The sequence below is a fragment of the Octopus sinensis genome, linkage group LG10 (genome assembly GCF_006345805.1).
Source record: "Octopus sinensis linkage group LG10, ASM634580v1, whole genome shotgun sequence".
NCBI classification, from domain to species: domain Eukaryota; kingdom Metazoa; phylum Mollusca; class Cephalopoda; order Octopoda; family Octopodidae; genus Octopus; species Octopus sinensis.
In genome coordinates, this window is record NC_043006.1 from 26,488,254 (window position 1) to 26,500,401 (window position 12,148).

The 12,148-nt window shown below is 32.5% G+C and overlaps 2 protein-coding genes across 3 annotated transcripts in view; one reads left to right on the forward strand and one right to left on the reverse strand.

The window, feature by feature from the left end:
- LOC115216414 (cyclin-dependent-like kinase 5) overlaps nucleotides 1-10,365 on the forward strand; it is a 49,988-nt gene extending 39,623 nt beyond the window's left edge. For both annotated transcript variants that reach the window (XM_029785731.2, XM_036506408.1), the window contains exons 7-11: nucleotides 1,237-1,333; nucleotides 1,660-1,729; nucleotides 4,449-4,509; nucleotides 7,203-7,283; nucleotides 9,580-10,365. In XM_029785731.2, coding sequence (XP_029641591.1) covers nucleotides 1,237-1,333; nucleotides 1,660-1,729; nucleotides 4,449-4,509; nucleotides 7,203-7,283; nucleotides 9,580-9,678 — 408 coding nt within the window. In that variant the 3' untranslated portion in view covers nucleotides 9,679-10,365. The remainder of the gene's footprint in view (nucleotides 1-1,236; nucleotides 1,334-1,659; nucleotides 1,730-4,448; nucleotides 4,510-7,202; nucleotides 7,284-9,579) is intronic.
- Nucleotides 10,366-11,393: 1,028 nt separating this feature from the next.
- Nucleotides 11,394-12,122, reverse strand: LOC115216161. The gene has a single exon (XM_029785358.1). It carries the CDS (start codon nucleotides 12,120-12,122, stop codon nucleotides 11,394-11,396), a length of 729 nt encoding a protein of 242 aa, XP_029641218.1.
- Between the last annotated feature and the right edge of the window lie 26 nt (nucleotides 12,123-12,148).

Sequence of the window (12,148 nt, forward strand, 5' to 3'; positions counted from 1 at the left end):
TTACAAATTTTTGGTATGAGTCTATACTGGTTCTTAATCCAACTCTCAAATCCATGCCCCTCTTACCTTGGTTTCAATTATTAACTCGATAAATGTACTGATATCTCCCTATATTCCTACTGTCTCCTGCAGATTTCATATTTTCTGCCACATCATTCAAGGCTGAATACATCTTCCATGTGGTGATGATTGGTAAAATGATCAAAATTTAAACACAAGCTGTCATCCATTGAACCCTGCTCTTTGCTGTTTGCCCCATTATTGTATCACTGTTCTTATATTTTGTTTCCTACAGTTCACATAAACTCTTATGTCTCTGGTATACCTTCATTCTCATGTATCCTAAGAAAATTCCAATCTTCAAACTGTTATCGTCTTCCTCCAATCTCAAATATGTGGCCTTGTACTTTTAATGGAAATGATTATAGTATGTTTACATAGGTAGATGGTCCTGCTATAAATAATCTCTGTACACATCTCATTTCTATTGTCTGAGAAGCTCAGTGTTTTCAGATTCAACCTTATTATTTCCTCTCATGCATTTCTTCACCTTCTTTTATTCTAGACATCTTCTACTGTGAACTCCTGAAACATTTTAATCTAGCAAGAATCATCTGTTCATGTCCACACCTAGAAAGATCTGCATTATTGCTCGTTTTGGTTTTCTATATCAACACATTTCTTATACAAGTCTCATAGTCTTCCTTTTGCAAGGAATGAGAAACAAGTTGATGTCAGATGTAGTAATTCTCAAAGCTTCTTTTACCATGTTCTAAGTGTAATCTCAATATTTTCCTTTTGTTTCATTCCAGTGCTACTTGTATCACCCCAGTAACAAAATATATCTACTAGTAGCAATAATAATTTATTTAATTATCTCAATATCTTTATTTTGTGGTTATCCCTGCCATCAACTATTCTAGTGCATCTGTTAGTTACAGTTCTTCAGTTTTCACTCCTCTCATCAATGATATTCCTTACTGATTATGGGCAATTCTTCTTATCATTCTTGAACATAGTGATAAACAATACTCCTTTTCTAATTTATCTTCAAGAATAATTAAAAAAAACTGTCTGCAAGTACTTTAGCTATTTCAGGTGAGGTTATAAACTTAGCACACTTCCTTTTTAAAAATGTTAAAATTTTAAAATTTATATCTTGTAATTTTATCATGCATTTCTATAATATATATTTTGCTAATATAGATTGTTTTCATGTTTCTTAATGTGTTATAGGTTGTCACTCTATGGTATCGTCCACCTGATGTATTATTTGGTGCTAAGCTCTATTCAACATCCATTGATATGTGGTCAGCGGGATGCATATTTGCAGGTAAATTATGTGATTTACGTATTCTCCAAGCAATTGTTTTCACTGCTGGATACCCTTTTGTACAACTAAAGTGATAATTTAGCTATAAAATTGGAGTTAAACTTTTCAGTGAGGCAAACTTAGAATCTGCTTTATTGGAGTAGCACAACAATGTTCATTAAATGTACTGACCATATGGTTAATAGGCCAGATATTCTGTACTCCATGTGGTACATTGATATATGTTTCTTAAATAAACTATTTTAGTTAAATTTGTCTTCCTACTTTTAAAATTTACATTATTATGGATTTCATTGTTTATAAATAACTTACTTTTTCTTTTTTAGAGTTGGCTAATGCTGGACGGCCTTTATTTCCTGGAAATGATGTTGATGATCAACTGAAGAGAATTTTCAAGTAAAATTTTATATATGTTTTTTAGTTGATTTTTATCTTCATAGTTAAGGGTAAAAATTACATATATTTAGCTGGTATTTTCTAAAACCAGGCAACATTCTATATAAGGAGTTTTATTGATGTGAAATTAGTAGTGGACTGATTAGGTGTTAGCTTAACAGTTGGCAGGTCACCAGGTTTTATTTCTGCACTGCATTTTCACTGTATTACTGGCCAAGAACTCTTAATAGCTCTATTTTTCTTACAATAAAAGGAGTACTATAGAAAGCACACTAGGATTTGAAATATTTAGGAATCATGTTTTCTATTGAAAAGATTGTAAAATTTGCCATGGTACCAAATGTTCAACTTTCCAGCAAGACTTGTATAAAGCATTTTGCTATTATTTGATCAAGTTCTTGTACATTTGAAATTTAGTGTCATATATCTGGTCAGTCAGATCTTGTAATTACACACACATATTTCTAAATATGTATATATGTACACACACACACTCACACACATTCATATATATGTACATATGCATAATCGCATACTCACATATATGCACAAGTGCACATGCACATTTTCTTACTGGTTTCACTTACTGGATTGTGCCCATGTTGGGGCATGACATTTATGAGTTTTAGTTGAGGTATCAACTCCAGTCTTATTTTTACTGACAATGGGGAAAGTTAAGGAGTCATAAGATGGAACTGACAAAAGACTTAATACCACAGAATATTTATACTCGGTGCTCTGATACTGCCATCCAACAGCACTATATGTACAGTGTCATCATTTTATGTCCATTTCCAATGCTGCAAAGTGGGCCATCATAGTGTGAGAGTCAGTTCTCATTTGGAGTTACTATCCTCTTAGAGAGTGCTGGGGCCAGGTATTATTTCTACTCTACATTTTAGGCATGGTATCTATGGCCAAGTCCCCATCCTAGTAATAACTACTTTTCATTGTGATGTCCTTGGTGAAACCAGAGAGTTCTATCTCTACATTGTTTCCATTTGTTTTCAACAGCAGCATGAAAGAGGTTGCCTTGTCTTCTACAACACAAAAGAGTTCTTTTTACTCTATGCTATCTGTATTTATTCAAGGCAACATGATTGAGAAGATAATTAGACAAGGGAGTGATGACAAAGAGGGAAGCAGGATGAGAAGGTACTGAAAGAGAAAGTGTGATAGGATAAACTGAGTGATGGGTGCAAGAGAATTAATAAAGGGGGAAATAACGAAGAGAGAGAGAAGTGATAGGTAGCTACATATTGTTGGTAAGAAGATTGGAAACTAAAACAACATGAGCAGTATAATTAGGGGAAGCGATAGAGAAAAAGTGTTGTTACTGTCATCATCACATGATATTCCTCCACTTTCTATGCTGGCATTGGTTTACATCATCAGTGAACTCAATTCTTAGTTCCTTTTTGAAAATCATTCAGGTGTGCTTAATTATACCTCTTTCTTCACAGTCCAATTTTCCAATTGCCTGATTTGTTGCCAAAGCCGTGTTGGGTCAAGCATTGTCATAGTGAATGTAGAAAGTTTTCAGATTCTTATTCAGTCTCTTCCTCCAAACATCTTTTTGAGTGTCTCAGTACTGCTGTTCACATTACAGCCACGCTCCAGAAAATCAAGGAGAATAATACCCTTGTCATACCCCAAGGTATGCCAGTCACTGGCTCTTGAACTTTTTAGGTCTTAGAGAAGAGGTGCAATGACATTCCATGAACTCAGCATTCATTTCCAAATACTTAGGATATGCTTGTATTTCATTCCCTGGTGCCAGATCAGAGGGGAAAAAAACATGTCTCAATTGGCTTCAAACATCTCCACTAAATCAGAACAGACTTCTACCCTTGTCTTCTTCAAATCAAATGTCAGCTGCTGAGGTATTCACTTTCTATATACTTTCCAATACCCAAATTCTGTCCTGATCTGAATCCATTTGTCCACTTGTTGGCAATTCATGTCAGTAGCCACAGCTGATGGTTCCCTACTGCCTGGTTTATATTCAATGCTGCTTTCTCCTGCTTTAATCGTTTTCATCTATCTTTGAACATTGCTTAAATGAATGGTATCTCTGTAAACAAGTTATAGCTTTCTGTGGATACACCCCCCCCCTCTTTCATTAAGAATTCTATGCCAGCACATTGTTTCCACTTGGCATCCATTATTTGCCTGCAATAAAGAAGAAATATTATTAGAGAGGAAGAATTTACTCTATCACCAAGTGCAATATGAAAAACTCATGGTAATTAATAAAAAGGCTATACCTATTTTTGCATTACTTTCTGTAGAATCATGTGTGTGTGTTCATTTATATGGTCCTTCCATTACTCATGAGTATGCTGTGTTATTTTCTTTCTTTGGGTAACTTCTAATAAAAGATATCTTTGACAATAAAGTAACATCCTAGATGCTAGAATTCTGTTAACAAGGTTGGTGGCATTTGAGATGGACAAAAATACATTTGTTAAAGTTAGGTCAATTTTACCAGGAACTAGATTAGCTGCATTTGTTGAGCGAACAAATTAATCTTTCCCTATTATCAATGAAATATCACTTGACTTAAGTCATACTCACTTTGTAGCATTTTTAACATTTAGGTAAAAGAAACATTCAATATTTTTACATCTGTATCTTTACACTGTACAATTTATTTTTACCTCTTTCTTCACTTGGATTTTATTTCTACGTTTACAACTTTATTTTGTAATTTTCAAAGATTACTTGGCACGCCAATTGAAGACACATGGCCCGGTGTTAGTCAGCTTCCTGATTATAAGGTAAGAAGTTGTAGCGAATTTAGTGATTTCTTCCTCAGAATCTTGAATTTTATGGAAATGTGTGTGTGCGTGTGCATGTGCGCACATGTAAATTGACATATATGTGACATCTACTTAGCTTAGTTTCGTAAGTATGGAAATGGATGCTCTTCATTGCATTAGTTCTCTCTTTTTTTAAACCGTTAGATTCACTTCAACATTTAAATTTAATTTGTCAAAATATTTTCGTCGCTTTGAGACCACAACCTGTTCTCTGACAAAACTTTGTGCTGCATATATATATATATATATATATATATATATATATATATATATATATATATATAATATGTTACATTACTCGATAGTCAAGATAAAACTATCGAGTAATGTAACATATTATTTTATAGATAAATTTCCTCTATTTACATAATATTGAGGTCTCTTTCTTTCTTTTGTTATCTTACCGTTTTACCAATATATATATATATATTATATATATATATATATATATATATTATATATATATATATGTACTGACAGGGGAGATAAATGCCCCATGAAATCAGCCATAAATTTTTATGGTAAAAATATATATACTGACAGCTTGATTTAGCCAAACCATCAAACATTTGAGTAGTTACTACTGACGGGCCTATGACTGGTAGGCAAAACTAATCTAGTCCAGTGATTCTGGAGACACTTACGGGGTGGTTATCTCCTATATATTTTGTGCATGTCTTACAGCATTGAGAGATTTTAGCTTTTTCTTGCAATATAAGTGCCTTGGCACCCTCGTCACAATTAGTGACAATAAAACTTTTCTTTTGTGGTGTGTATATATATATATATATATATATAATATATATATATATATATATAGATATAGAGAGAGAGAGAGAGAGAGAGGGGTAGAAAATCCAATATAAACTGTAGATCCAATTCAGGTTGTTGCTAAGTGTGGTATAGGTATAAAAGGAACAACACAAATGGGGCTTAAATTTTACTACAGCTGTTTTGGTAGCATTTTAATGATGCAGTCATAGATTACATCATAGCATAAATCCTCCAGCCTCAGGTAAAATTCTAAACTGGTATAAACAGGTAAGGTAAAACCTTGATGATGATCTATTCAATAAGCAACATGATAATTAAATGATATTTTAAAAAAGAACAATAGTATTTATAGAGAAATCAGAGGAGTATAACAGACATTCTTGAAGCAAAGGGGTCAAAACAACTGTATAATTTCAAGCAGTTATCTTAATTAGTTTATAACCATGACCTACTGTGAAATAGTGCCAGGAAGCATTTATCAACAAAAGATGATCTGGATTAAAAAGGCTCTTCTCTGTTGAGAATGTTAGTTAAAAAAAAAGAACTGACATATTGTGTCTAACTTATATTGGAAAAATGTTAGGAAAAAATTCAGATCTGCAGGAGTTTGTACATCATCAGATCAATATCCAAAAGTAGGTCTACCCTTCACAGACATCACTCCAAACAAAGCTTCCATCAAAAGAAACCAAGACCAAGAACTGAATATAGTTCATCGCATACCAGTAAAGGTAGCACCAACCACTCCTACAAAGTAAAGCTATAATTCATATGGAGATGGAGAAACCAAGCATGGCTGATTTTGAAATTTGAATTTGAAATTAGTGGAGGGAAAAGAGAAATCATCAAATCTTGTGGAATAAAAGATAGAAAACAATTCTGAAAAGTAAGACGACTGAACAAATCAGCACATATGTTGGGACTCTTTGCAATAGGCTTAGCATGAAGATAAATACCATACAAAAGCCTTCAAATGAAAAAGAATCGTTACCTGAAGACAATAAATAAAAAAGATAGGTTTAAAGTTTCTAATTTCCATGACCCAGTTTTTCTGCAGGACAGCGGCTCAGTGACTATAAGATCTGAGTGCCGCATGAATATATGTTGTAATAACTCTGGTGAACAGTTGAATCCCTAGATCCGTCAGTCTAAAAGGGAGAGAACATTCCCTGCTTTGAGTGAAATACATAAGCAGCATCACAAGTTTGTGAATAATTTATTTGAGAAAATCCTTGATATGGACAACAGAATCAGAATAACCTACCCTTGTGAAGTGAATAAAGTGCTCTGCTCAAAATTCTTAGTACATTACTGAATACATCAGACAATGAAGATCAGACGATACTCCAGCCAAAATGTTAAGACTACTTCAACATTGATGAGGATACTAGTCTAAACATATCGATGTATGATAATGAGAACTCATCCCAAAAATACAGACCAAAAAGTTTTCAACATCAGAAAGACTTGGCTTGCAAAGCCAACAAATTTTTCTTGGCAGCGACAGCTTTTGAAAACTTTTCATGATGAAATTAATCAGCTTTTCTCCTTTGCTATAATTTTGTATTGAAAGGCACTTTTAACTCCTTATAGCATCTCTCGTTATGATCCATCCCTCAATTTTTGGGGGGAACTTATTCTTTTGCATAAACCCTATTTATCTACAAACAATGAAAGTAGCTTAATTGCTTTTAAGTGTCTAAATAAGATTGAAACTATCACTTTGAAGGAGATTACAGCTTTCATTATAGAAAAAGGTATCAAATAAAAAATAAAGGAAAATTGTTAGATAAAGCTGTGTAGGAAATTAGGTATTAGCAAGTAATATAAATAATTTGCCTCTGGTTCTTATTTGTCTTAATTACTTTCTATTTCAGTCTTATCCAATTTACCATGTGAGCACAACATGGCCTCAAGTGGTTCCGAAACTTAATTCTAAAGGACGTGACTTACTTCAGGTAGTTAACTATCTTTTTTTATCACAAAGTTTTAACAATATTTTAGTTTCCCTAGTTCCCCACTTAAAATTACAGTAACTTCTTATTTTTGTTCCCATTAACAAGAGCCATGTATCACTATCAAAATTTGAAAATGTTTCTGTTGTGTTATTCTAGAGAGAATAGGTATTTTGTTTTAATAGCTTAGCTGAAGGGAAAAGGGTAGCACCTATGACCTTTGTAGGTCCTTTGACATTGAAGAGGCAAAAAAGAGAGAAAGAAACTAAGAATCAAGGGTTGCCACTAACTGCTACTACAATCTCTGTAACTAATTCAGCTGGAAGTCAGTGTCTGCAAGTAGGCCTGCTAACAGCTGGGGGCAACCTTTCAGAGTAATTTTCAAAGATTTGATTCCTGACACATCAGGCAGGAATTATGAAATAAAGTAAGATGAACATCTATTTCATATGGTGAAAGAATATGAAGAAATATTGATCCAGAGAATGAAGAACCATTTCTTCCTCTGGAAAACCACTTCTATCTGAACTCCCTAATGAACAGATGCTATGCAAAGGTAGAAGAGGTACAATTGGAAGTAGTACATCATAACAGAGTCTTGATTTAAAAGCTTGCAGCAGAGTGGGATCAACTAAGGGCATCCAAGAGCCAAGTGATATTGTTGAACCAAGCAATTATTTAGGTCTACCAACTGAAAAAAATGTTATATCATGGTACCAGCTCTAGAGAGGTTGTCATACTGGGTTTAGGCATATGCAATTTGAAATAACTAAAGCTAATAGACAAGCTCTTGGCTGCGGCTTTAGAAGCCATACCTCTCTTAGGATGATCTCCATTAGTTGATTGTGGAAAGAAGAAAGAAAAGAAAGAAGAAATGATGACAAACAGTTGTATGTAGATAGAGATAGATCCCATTGAGAGTGAGGAGAGAGAGAGAGAGAGAAAGAAATGAGGAGACAAAGTTGACAGGTTGGGAGTGACACTGAAGTTCAGTGAACTAATGTAAGTTGGGACAGTAACAGTGCAAACAAAAGAAATCATAAGTACAGCTAAAGCTAAAGGTAATTAGGATTAACTAATTAGAACAAACAAAAGAGAATTAAGACTATAAAAATGGTATGAAAAAAATAAAAGCAGGAATTATGAAATAAAGTAAGATGAACATCTATTTCATATGGTGAAAGAATATGAAGAAATATTGACCCAGAGAATGAAGAACCATTTTTTAATGACATTTTTTAAAATACAGACTCAAAGTAGACCTTGAAAAGAGAGGGCATGTCATTGATGAGGTTATGAATAGCAATGAAAGGACATTTACAAACAACAACTGATTGATTGTTTAACAAACCCATTAGATAAACAATTGATCAGTTAATTGGTTAAATATTTAACTGATTGACTAATAATATAGAAATGATATTGGACCAGTGTGTGTGGTTATTATTGATATAATGACTCTCCCAAAGTAGAAGCAATGATAAAGAGAAAATTGAAATAGAAATTTCATTAAGTTAATTTTATAATGATATAATGTAGTAAAAACAAATTAAGTATCAGACAGCCATCTAATTGGTTGACTTTTTATACTTTGCCATTAACATCATGTTACACCCATGGCCAAATTATTCGGCCTTCAATGTCTGAATATACCTAGTTCTAAGTAGGTAAACTAGCAATATAAGCCAATGCTAGTGATAAAGGAAGCTCTTTGAAATTAACTAGTGATTTTTTTTGGTTTGCAGTATCAATTTCCCTTCTCTTGAGAAAATCTATCATAGAGTAATGTTCTTTATGGAGAGAACTGGAGATACACACTAGATCTTTGAGAAAATAGCTTTGGCTTTAAACTTATAAAAAATACAAACTGAGCAGAAATTATCAATGAATTGAAACATAAATTTTGACTTCTGAGGCAAAGTTAGAAACGAGAGAAAAAAGTCAAACAGAATATATATAAAACTAAAATTTAAGGCAAAAGCAACTTTTTTTTTATAGAATATACATAGCCTGTCCACTAGCATTCCTGATGTATAAATTGAAGCTGAAATATTCAGTCTACAAGAGTTTGATGAATAGTGTCTGTAGTAATTTATATTCAAATTATTAATTATTTTTGTATTTACTCTATATTTAGGGAACATTTTTTAATTCTATTTTGGGTCCAAGCATGTTTTTGCTGTGAAATATAAATTATTTGGAATATATTGAATTTTTAAAATTTTATTTTGTATGTATAGAGTTGAAAAATGTAAGACTGATAACAATAATGATTGAATTGTTACCTTTTCTTTTCCAGCGACTGTTAGTATGTAATCCATCACAACGACTTTCTTCTGAGGAGGGTATGCAACACAGTTATTTTGCCGACCTCAGTCCTGCAATCAAACAGGGTTGAATCACCAGCTAAATAGGAAACATTTTGTGATTTTCACTTGTATACATTGTCAATTCTATTGATTACTTCTTATCAATCAGTATCTTTAATTTAGCAGAAGATTAGCAAAAAATATATTTGCTACTTTAAAGACTGGAGTAACTGTTAAACTAAGGTTATGTAAAGTACCTCACATTTGAATGGTTTGTAACAATTCAGTAACTGATATAACTCGTATCCATTGGGCTGTAATTCTACCATTTTTAGTGTGATTCATGTAAAATGTTATGGAATCTAGTCATTTTCTCCTTTCACTCCCATTTCTTTCTTAAATATAATTTTATTATCATTTATAGCTTCTTCTCTTAGTTCAATGTTGGGAAAAGGAAAATAAAGAGAATAGAATTCTTTGTATCCTTTTTTTCTTTGTAATTTTCTCCAGATTTAATGTTCTGTGTTAGCTTTGTCATATCTCAGCTCCTTTCCACAGCTTAGAGCTGCAACACCTACCTCAGCTCATATACTCTTCTGAGTATGTTTAAAAACTTTTCCTGTGTGTTGTTCTTAAAGTAATCAAGCCACTGAGAAGCTGGTCAACCCCATTATGATTTCACCCTTCAGGGTGGAATTTGAAATGTTTTGTCTAGAATTTACCCATTAAATAAAAAAAAAAGCAATGCATACAGTGTTGCCAATTTAAAATCACAATTTTATGTTAAACTTCAGTAGAAAAAATACCAAAAAAATGCTAAAGACTAATTATATCAAAAAGCTTAATTTTTATTTACATTTTTATTTACTTTCTTTAATTATATTCAGCATTGAGAAATAATTTCTTGAATTTCACTGATTTGATCACTTTCAGCTGCAGTGCCTAGGTCTTGACTTCTGTATACATTCAAGGTCCCAATCTTGTTAATTATGTGTTTTGGAATATCCAAATTTTTCAAAGATTTGCCATATCTTTTCAAGCCATATTTTATAGACAGTATTGATCTTCCTATGGAAGATGCATTTTGTTTTTCAATTTTGATTTGATTACACCCATACTACTGAACAACCATTCAACTTCTGCATTTGAGTTTGGCAATGTCAGTAGATTAATGGCAAAATTTGCAACATCTCTAAAAGGATTTCCTCCAGTAGCATCTTTATATTCCAAGACTTCCAGCCAGAATGCCTCAGTATTAGATGTATATGTCCATTTAACTAAATGAATGTTATTAAACTGAATTTCAATTGAAGCAATTTTTTCTTCATTTAAATGCATTACTTCTAAGACAGGTAAAATTGGCTCTTTGAAATACTGCAAAATATTCTCTACTGAAAAACATTTGATATTTCTCAATATATCAATATTTTCTGGCAAATGGTGCTTGAGCTCTTTATAACGGCAGAGTAATTTTTACTCTGCTTTTGTTGTGCTCTTTTGCAAATATTATTTTCTTCAGTGGCTGTTACAGTCTTCTTGATAATCTTTCTCTCAAACCTGTAGCCTAAATTTGGTTTAGGATCCCAAAATTTTTCAATAGAAGCATCAGGATCTAGAGGATCAATTCTACATGTTGACAACACTATCATATTAGTAACAGATTTGATCAAATTTAAAAAGATCTTCAAGTAATTTTGTTTTGTTGACAATGTTTGATTCAAACAGTTTATTCACTTCTTGAACAAGTTTTAAAATTGTATGCACAAATAAAAGGTAAAGTTCATTCCTAGAATCACAAAACATTTCATGTAACGTTTATGCTGTAAAGCATTTTTCTTTTGTAGTTGTAGTTTGGAAATGAGTGCAATTCAAACCATTGGCTTAAAATTCTATTTACAGCTGGTTCTGTTGACAGCCACCTGGTTGTACAAGAATTCACAATCTTCAAAGGTTCTTTATCATTGATAGCAAAGTAAAGTTGTTTGTAGGCACTTTGTCTTGTTGAAGAATGAGAGAACCATTTATAGGTTTCGGATACTAAAAATTCTAAATTAATGGGTAAGCATTCAGCACAAGTGTGGGATACTGCCAACTGTAAAGAATGACATACACATCTAAATAGAATTAATGATGGAACTTCTTTTAATTTCTGGAAAACACCATTGTTGACTCCTGTCATTACTCTAGCATTCTCAGTTTCTATACCCAGTAAATTTTTTATATCTAATTTTTTTTTCACTAATTCAGTTTTTAAGGCATCTAAAATGCCATCTGCATCACATGTTTCTAAAGGTACCATACTGAGATATGTTTGTACCACTTTTTTGTGAGTGTCACTATAATATATGATAACAATTCCTAACAGCTTGTTTATCGATATATCATTGGATTCATCTAATAACAGGCTAAGTTTTCTATCTCCTATATCAGAAATCAAATTTCCATCAAAATACGGAGCTACAACATTTTTCACACTATTTGCACATTTTGAATGATGCAACTTCACTTTGGACATAATATCACTATCAGACATATAATTCCTACATAATTCTATTAAGC